Source organism: Mus caroli, chromosome 5, assembly GCF_900094665.2.
Source record: "Mus caroli chromosome 5, CAROLI_EIJ_v1.1, whole genome shotgun sequence".
NCBI classification, from domain to species: domain Eukaryota; kingdom Metazoa; phylum Chordata; class Mammalia; order Rodentia; family Muridae; genus Mus; species Mus caroli.
The window spans coordinates 108,564,718-108,573,550 of NC_034574.1; the positions used below are offsets into that span (position 1 = coordinate 108,564,718).

The 8,833-nt window shown below is 56.3% G+C and overlaps 1 protein-coding gene across 1 annotated transcript in view; it reads left to right on the forward strand.

Moving 5' to 3' along the window:
- The window catches only part of Gcn1 (GCN1 activator of EIF2AK4), a 58,511-nt gene extending 49,992 nt beyond the window's left edge, over nucleotides 1-8,519 (forward strand). Inside the window, exons 49-58 of the mRNA XM_021163616.2 lie at nucleotides 106-375; nucleotides 639-752; nucleotides 1,147-1,377; nucleotides 2,129-2,322; nucleotides 2,412-2,526; nucleotides 5,155-5,251; nucleotides 5,510-5,658; nucleotides 6,006-6,113; nucleotides 7,374-7,592; nucleotides 7,888-8,519. Of these exons, the coding sequence (XP_021019275.1) occupies nucleotides 106-375; nucleotides 639-752; nucleotides 1,147-1,377; nucleotides 2,129-2,322; nucleotides 2,412-2,526; nucleotides 5,155-5,251; nucleotides 5,510-5,658; nucleotides 6,006-6,113; nucleotides 7,374-7,592; nucleotides 7,888-8,013 (1,623 nt within the window). The 3' untranslated portion in view covers nucleotides 8,014-8,519. The remainder of the gene's footprint in view (nucleotides 1-105; nucleotides 376-638; nucleotides 753-1,146; nucleotides 1,378-2,128; nucleotides 2,323-2,411; nucleotides 2,527-5,154; nucleotides 5,252-5,509; nucleotides 5,659-6,005; nucleotides 6,114-7,373; nucleotides 7,593-7,887) is intronic.
- Nucleotides 8,520-8,833: the final 314 nt, after the last annotated feature.

An 8,833-nucleotide genomic window follows, 5' to 3' on the forward strand; every position in this document is an offset into this window, starting at 1 on the left:
GGTACCACGGTTGCTCCTCTAGCCTTTCGCTGGCTCTTGCAGCCGCCCTTGCCGACTTGGAGACTGAGTCCACGCTCAGTGCACACATGTCCCTGTGGTTTTCAGGAGATGGCCAACTGTCAGGCTGTGATCCTCTCAGTGGAGGATGACACTGGGCACCGGATCATCATCGAGGATCTGTTGGAAGCCACACGCAGCCCTGAAGTGGGCATGAGGCAGGCAGCGGCCATCATCCTGAACATGTACTGCTCCCGCTCCAAGGCCGACTACAGCAGCCACCTTCGCAGCCTGGTCTCGGGCTTGATCCGCCTCTTCAATGACTCCAGCCCTGTGGTTCTGGAGGAGAGCTGGGACGCTCTCAATGCCATCACCAAGGTGAGGGCTGCTGACCAGAGCTGCCCCACGGTTGCCTGGTCTGTTCTCCTAGGTCCAGGCATCCGGTGGTGGGACGGCAGGTTTGGGCCACCGTGGGGGCCTAAGATTGCAGGTATTTGTAAACATGGCTCAGAGGGAAGCTACTGCTGCCGTTACTCGGCGGCCTCAGTACTGGTGACTTGTGGCCAGCCCTTCTTGCCTTCTTTGCCCCATGTCAGGGAGGAAGGGCTGGGCCTCACTGGTGCTTTCCTCAACCCTCACAGAAGCTGGACGCTGGTAACCAGCTGGCCCTGATCGAAGAACTCCACAAGGAAATCCGCTTCATAGGCAACGAATGCAAAGGGGAGCATGTGCCAGGCTTCTGCCTTCCAAAGAGGGTGAGCGGAGCCTGGGGCCCAGGATGCGGGGCGTCAGCTCCAGGGGTGCAGCTGCTGCCAGTGTGTCTGGCCTGCTCGTGTGCTGGAGCTGCGGCATCTTCACAGTGTGCTGCTCTGTGGCCGCCCCCTGTGGACCAGGCTCACTGTGCCCTTGGTTTAAGCTATAATGCAGTCTCAGCCAGAGCCAGTGAGTGCTACAGAGGTGGCAGCTGTGCAAGTCTCCTGTCATCAGCTTGTTGGGCCCTTTGCCCTCCAGTCAGGTCACGCCCTCTTGGCAGTGACTCTTGGCCAGCCTCGTCATGAACTCTGTGGAGTTGGAGAGGGGATGGCTGTTGGGAAGTATGCTGGCCTGGTGTATTTGAGATGAGACTCTCCACTCTGCTTCTCCTGACAGGGAGTAACCTCCATCCTTCCGGTGCTGCGGGAAGGGGTCCTCACTGGCAGTCCTGAGCAGAAGGAAGAAGCAGCCAAGGGCTTGGGCTTGGTGATCCGCCTGACCTCAGCTGATGCCCTGAGGCCCTCTGTGGTCAGCATCACTGGCCCTCTGATTCGCATCCTTGGGGACCGGTTCAACTGGACTGTGAAGGCGGCCCTGCTGGAGACACTCAGCCTCTTGCTGGGCAAGGCGAGTGAGTTAGGAACTTTAGGGTTCCATTTGGATCCTGGAGAACAAATCTGTTTGCAGGAGACCAAATGCCATGTGCTGTGGAGGCAGAGAGAGGGGATTGGGCCACAGACACGAAGCTGGCACAGTGCCAAGTCCTGCCATAGCTCTGTGACCAGACCTTAGAGCCTTGCAGTCTGTGAGCCTGCTCCCTCACCCGTGCGACTCCTAACTCTAGAGATCTGCTGTGGGTGCCTTCAGAGGAACTTGAGTTCCTTGTCCTTGCAGATGAGCTGCAGCCTGGTATAGCCAGGGCCGCGCCTGCTGCTGCGACCGACCACTCCCTCCTCACTTGCACTGAGGCAAAAGATGCTGAAAATTAGTGGTTCTCAACCTGGGGACTGAGACTCTGAGGGGGACGGGGGTCACAGGGACTGCATATCAAATACTTACGTTACTGTTTGTAACAGTAGCAAAATTACAGTTATGAAGTAGGAACAAAAACCTTGTATGGTTGGGGTCACTGTGACATGAGAAACTGTGGGAGGGTCGCAGCGTTAGGAAGGTCGAGAGTTACCGCGTTAGGTTGTGTGCAGCCAAACAGGTTTTCCCATGTGTGCTTGGGTCTTCTCTATTTGGAGCTGTCTGTTCCTGGTGTGTGAGCTTGGCCTGCTCATGGTGGTTTTGAGTCTTAGGTTCAAGGTCAGTATACGATGACCTTGATGTCTACCTACCGCAGTCTTGACTTGTGGGGGTGACGATTCTCCCACAGGTTGGGATTGCCCTGAAGCCCTTCCTGCCCCAGCTTCAGACCACCTTCACCAAAGCCCTGCAGGACTCCAATCGGGGCGTCCGGCTGAAGGCGGCCGATGCCCTGGGGAAGCTCATTTCCATCCACATCAAGGTGGACCCCCTCTTTACAGAGCTGCTCAACGGCATCCGCGTGGTGGAGGACCCAGGCATACGGTACGCCACCGCGGCGGAGGCAATGTCCACAGGCCACGCCTGAGCAGGGGCAAGGAGCCTGGGGTTAAGGTGGTGCGTTTCTTCCGTAGGGACACCATGTTGCAGGCCCTGAGGTTTGTGATTCAGGGTGCGGGCTCCAAAGTGGATGCTGCCATCCGGAAAAACCTGGTCTCACTCCTGCTGAGCATGCTGGGCCATGATGAGGTACGGCTGTCGGCCAGTGGCTGCACTGAGGACTCCGCCGCTTCCCGTCTTGGGTGGTTTTCCCCACGGTGTGTGGGTGACTGGATCAGCTGTCGGCTGGGTGGAGGCAGCCCTGCCCTTAGACACTCTGGCTGTGAGGCTGGAAAGTGTTACTGATGCTGATTTCTGGGGTCCAGGTTTTATCCTTTGACTGTGCTGGGGTCTCAAACTGAGCAAGGTCTTAAGGCCACTGAGCCCTGGCCCCGGGGAATGAAGCAGCTGGGTCACCAGGCCTTCCCCAGTTTCTTCAGAGTCAGTCACTTGTCCTGTCTGTCTCCTGATGGAGCTGTGCAGAGCCCTTTTCTTCTGTAGCAGCTGCTGTAGAGCGTGAGGTTGCCCGTGGCTGCCCTTTCACCAGGTTGCAAAGGCCTGGGCCTCCTGATTGTACCTGGTCTGGTAGGTCCTCCCAACTCTGGAAGTGTTTGCTCCACCCCCATTGCTCTCCTTACTCTGTGGCAGGACTCGGGGGCAGTAAGGCTGCAGGAAGACGTCTCCGTTTCCTTCCACAGACAGCCCTCTGGTGTGGCAGCCTTGTGCGTGTGTGGAGTGTGTGTGTGTGTGTGTGTGCAGGAGTGTTCACCTTGGGAGGTTCATGTGGAGGGGGAAAGGGGCACGAGACAGGGTTTCTCTGTGTGGCCCTGGCTCTCTTAGAACTCACTTTGTAGACCAGGTTTGAACTCACAGAGATTCTCCTGCCTCTGCCTCCACAGTGCTGGGATTAAGGTGTGCACCACAATCCGGCTCAGTAAATTCTCCTTAATTGCATCTCTACCTTACTTTCTTTTGAGACAGGGTCTCTTGCTGAGCTTAGAGTTCCCCCTTTTAGGCTCTACTGACTGGCCAGTGAGTCCCTTGTAGACACCTGGCTTTTTATGAGGGAATCGGGTGTCTGAACTCAGATCTTTAAGCTTGCATGGCAAGCATTTCGCCCACTGGACAAGCTTTGGGTTTTTTGCCACAAGGTTTTCTGGGTAGCCCAGGCTGTCTCCAGCGGTGATCTTCTTGCCTTAGTCTTCCTGATGCTAGTGCTGCAGGTCCGAGCTAAGCCGTCATGTGGCATCAAATTCCCGGCACACCCATGACAGGTACTGGATTGCTGCACTCCTGGCCCTCTAGACCTGCTTCAGGTCCTTAGTGGCCTGAAGCCCCTAAGTCTTTGGCTACAGCCCTGCCTCCCTCTTGGTTGCCAGTATGCCTTGTTGTCGTGGTCACAGTCTCTCTCTAGAGCTTTTACAGGACCATGCACAGAGTACAGCAAAGGTGTGTATTAGGCAAACTTGCATTTTCCACAGCAGAACTTAAAATAGTTCATCTGGAGAGGGTGTCCAAGCTACTTCTCAGTGTGCTTGGTGCTTAAAGCCCCCGCGTTGTGGACAGCCATTCTCAGCTTGAAGATGGCAGTCAAGAGTCAGCCTGACTTTAGCTTCCTAGTCCTCTTGTCTGTCTTTGTTTGGTAGGTTGGTCAGGGTTTCTATGGCTGTTATGAAGACCATGACCAAAGCAAGCTGAGGAGGCGAGCGTTTATTTGACTTCCACATCATAGTCTATCATGGAAGGAAGTCAGGACAGGAACTCACACAGGGCAGGAACCTGGAGGCAGGCACTGATGCAAAGGCCATGGAGGGGTGATGCTTACTGGCTTGCTCCCCATGGCTTGCTCAGACTGCTTTCTTAGAGAACTCAGGACCACCAGCCCAGGGATGGCCCTGCCCACAATGGGCAAGACCCATCCCTGTAGATCACTAATTCAGAAAATTCCCTACAGCTGGGTTTTACAAAGGCATTTTTCTCCTTGCTGTTCTGTCCTCTCAGGAGACTTTAGTGTGTGTCAAGTTGACCAAAACTAGCTAGCCCATGTGGTTTGGAGGGACAAGGTCAAAGAGGGACTCAAAACAAAACAGCATGTCCTTAGGATCCCTTCTCTAAGCTGGCCATGGGGCAAGCAAGGGGCCTCTGTGCTCCTGCCTTGGTGTTGACAGCCCTCACCCTAGGGCGCTGTGGGTGTGGCTCAGTGGAAGAGCACTTGCTCTTTACGAGGGTCGATTACGGCTGCTGACCCTGGCACTGTCCCTCCCTCCATAAGAAGTGTGTGAGCGGCAGGACGACACTCCTCTCCACTCCAGGGGCTTCAGCTTGACTGTCTAGAGGCACTGACAGAACAGAGAGATCAGCTAGTCACTAGACATGGGGCTTGTAAGCAGGAAGAGTTGAGCGCCATCACTGTGGCTGTCTTGTAGGCAGTGTGGGAATGTGGCTCTCCTTTTTTTTTTCCCCCGGGGTGGGGGNGGGGGGTCTGTCTGTCTGTGCTCTTGTGTCCGATGCACTGTGGGTGGTGATGGAGATGCTAAACGGGCGGCATCCAGTCTGGAGCAGCAAGGCGCTGTGTAACACGCTCGAGGTACTGCTGCTGCTGCTGTGACGGTGGCTGCCATCCGCACACAGTGCAGTGTGTCGTTTTTAACTCCCCAGCACGTAGCAGTTGTAGTGAATTGGAGATCCTGGTCAGGTGCTGGGAATTTGGGCGCCTAGAGTTCCCGGGTTGCTGGTGATGTTGGCCACACTCCCTGTCACTCCCCTCTGCCCTGTCAGGACAACACTCGGATCTCCACAGCTGGGTGTCTTGGGGAACTGTGTGCCTTTCTGACTGACGAAGAGCTCAACACTGTCCTTCAGCAGTGCCTACTAGGTAGGTCGCTGCAAGGCCTGGGGAGAAGCCTGGACACGTGTCCCCCTCCTCCCTAAATGGTCTCGGAGCCCCTAGACTACCCTTGCCTTTAGCACCCAGCTGCTACCACAGACTGGCTCTCCAGTGCTCCGTAGCCCTGACTGTTGCTGGTCTTAGAGCAGAGCTGCACCCTGGGCTCGGTGTGGGGTGCGCCCCTGCTGGGAGGGTGGGGGTGAGTGTGCTGGGTGCAAGTTCACCCAGCTGTGTGCCTCTGTTCAGCTGACGTATCTGGCATTGACTGGATGGTTCGGCACGGCCGGAGCTTGGCGCTGTCCGTGGCTGTGAATGTGGCTCCCAGCAGACTGTGTGCAGGCAGATACAGCAATGATGTTCAGGACATGATCCTCAGCAACGCCGTGGCAGACAGGGTAAGGCTCGGTTCTGTCCCCCCCAACCCACCCACGGCCATTCCTGTGTGGAGGGGCGTGTCCAGCCGGGTGCTCAGCTCCGGGTCCTGCAGTGGCGGCTAACTTGTTAGGTGCTGATGAGTGATGCCTTCACGCCCCAGTTTAACCCTGTAAACGGAGGCTTGGCTTAGAGGAGCTCTGCCCTCTCTCCGACCCTTGTTGCTGGGGCGTGGCACGTGTCTCAGTAAGCGCTGCGGGTGTGGCCATTGGGGATAGGGTGGGCGGTGGGGGCCTGCACGTCCTGGTTCTGCTGCTCCTTGGCGGGAGTGACGTGGCTCTGTCCTGGGAGCTCTGGCTGTTCTCCACAGATCCCCATCGCCGTGAGTGGGATTCGGGGCATGGGCTTCCTCATGAAGTATCACATCGAGACAGGAGGTGGGCAGCTGCCCCCCAGGCTCTCCAGCCTTCTCATCAAGGTGAGTGTGGGTGAGAGGCTGGTGGGGAGGTGGAGCGGCGTGGAGACCACTCGTGATGAGGCCCCAGGACCAGAACTCATGGGTTTAAACACTTGTTTGGTTTTGTAGCAGTAAGCAAGCAGGAGATGAGTGGTCGGGCCACTCATAAGTTGTTCTCTCCTGCTGCGTGTCCTAAGGGTCCAGTCAGACTGGCAGGTTCCGCAGCGGTTGCTTCTACCAGCTGAGCACCTCACTGCTTCCCAGGCCAGCGTCTCTTAGCTGGTCCAGTCTACGGACGCAAGGAGGCCTGCCTCTGCCTCCTGGTGCTGGGATTGAAGGGGCACGCCTCCATGCCTGGGGATTGAGTTGAACTCTGATAATCTCCTCCCCTGTCTTGCTCGCTTAGCTGGCCAGGCACTTGCCAGTGTGCCTGTTGTATAGGTAATCCCAGCACTTGGGAGGCAGAAGCAGGAGAACTTGAGTTTATGGCTCTCCTGGGCTACAGAGTGAGTTAAGGGAAAGGAGCAGGTGGGAGAACCAGGTAATCAGTCGGACACGACAGCACGGTCTCCCTTCTGACAGCCCCTTCTCAGATATTGTGGCGCACGGGCTCAGAGGCAAGCTCAGAACTGTGCCTCTGTGACCTGTTCCTAGGCAGCTCCTGTGCTGCTCTGTGGACATCACCGAGTAACGAGTTCCCTGGCGATGCCCGTCCCACTCTGAGAGTTCAGAAAGGGTCTGGTTACCTGGATGCTGTGAGCGGTCACAGCAGAGACAGGTGGATTTCTGAGTTCATACCAGCCTGGTCTACAGAGTGAGTTCCAGGACAGCCAGGGCCACACAGAGAAACCCTGTCTCGGGAAAAAAAAAAAAAGAGTGGAGACAATGAAGGCAGGCGAGCTCCCTGAGGCTGCTGGACACAGGCCTGGATTAGGTAGGGTTGAGGAACCAGGAGAAACCACCTGAGAGAGGATGCAGGGATGAGCGCATCCCAGGCAGTGTGAGCAGCAGCAGCCAAGGCCTGAGCACAAAGGAGCGCGGCCTGCACAAGGCAGCAGAAACCTCTTTTGGGCCAGGAGCTGTGAGCCAAGGGGCTAGCAACACCATATGAGACAGGGAAGGAAGACATCTTGTCACCTGTCCAGGGAGGGACCTTGTCACACTGTTACTTTGAAGGAGGAAGCAGGGCGCAGTGTCCATGTGGAGGAGAGCGGCCTCTCTGGAAATTGGGGTGCTCATGTGACCATGGACTAAATGGCTCCCTCTGCACCTCTCTCCCAGTGTCTGCAGAACCCATGCAGTGACATCAGGCTGGTGGCCGAGAAGATGATCTGGTGGGCAAACAAGGAGCCCCGGCCCCCCCTGGAGCCGCAGACCATCAAGCCCATCCTGAAGGCTCTTCTCGATAACACCAAGGACAAGAACACTGTTGTGCGGGCCTACAGCGACCAGGCCATCGTGAACCTGCTCAAGATGAGGCGGGGCGAGGAGCTGCTCCAGGTGGGAGACTAGGGTGCCTGGAGCACCGAGCCTTTGTTCTTCAGACTTGTTTGAGCAGCAGATGAAGTACAAGACAGGAACCCAGGTGGTGCCGCCCTATGTGAGCCCCACACCATGCCCTCAGTCCTTCCCTATCAGCCTGTGTCCTCTAGCTTAGGGAAGGCGTTTTCTGAGTTGTGTCTAATCCATCCCAAGCCCGAATGCTGCCAGATTCCACCCTGGTGGTGCTCGGGCTCAGCCTGGCCTCCATCCTGAAGCTGGGCCCTGACTGTCGCCTCTGGTCCTCTCTCCACAGTCACTCTCCAAGATCCTGGACGTGGCCAGCCTGGAGGCTCTGAATGAATGCAGCCGGAGGTCGCTGAGGAAGCTGGCCTGCCAGGCGGACTCGGTGGAGCAGGTGGACGACACCATCCTGACGTGACAGGCTGGGCCCGCCCGCCACAGCCACGCTGCCCCTCGTCTGTGTTCACACTGTTTTCATTTTTGAAAATACTTTTATTCCAAGGGGGAGCTCAGGAGATGGCATTCCCAGAAAGTATTTTAGTACATCAAGCGACCAGAGCCAAAGCCTTAAATCCAACCCACACACAACTGAAGATTGCCTCCTCCCTCTCTTGCCCTTATCTCCAGAGAAGAGAAAGAGAAGCGTGCACACCACCCTCTGCGAGCGGCAGCAAGGGGAGCCCGACTCGGCTCAGCCCGGACGGACAAACTCAGGCCCTCCTCTACTTGGGAGGCCTGTGTCTGAGGGCTCTGAGCGGGGCATCAGTGCTGCCTGATGCTGTGCCTGGCTTTCTGGGCGGTCTGACTCTACCTGGCTTGTCTGGAGAAGAGGCTGCTCAGTCCTCCTCCTCCTCAGCTCCGGGTCTTGGGGTACAGGCCATTCAAAGGAGGTTTAATAAAGGCTTTGATTTCATCTTGAAAGAAGCAGGAGTTTGTCATTTTTTTGAGACAAGGTCTCTGACTATGTAGCCAGGCTGGCCTTGAACTCAGAGATCTTCCTGCCTTTGCCCCAGGGCTGGGATTGAGGGTGTACGACCCTGCCCCAGATTTCTATAATTCTCGAACATCCATCAGACATGAAGCTTCCTGCATGAAGAATAAGGATGTTTGTGCTCTTGTTTTTTTTTTTTTGTTTTGTTTTGTTTTGTTTTGTTTTTTTTGGTTTTTCGAGACAGGGTTTCTCTGTATAGCCCTGGCTGTCCTGGAACTCACTTTGTAGACCAGGCTGGCCTCGAACT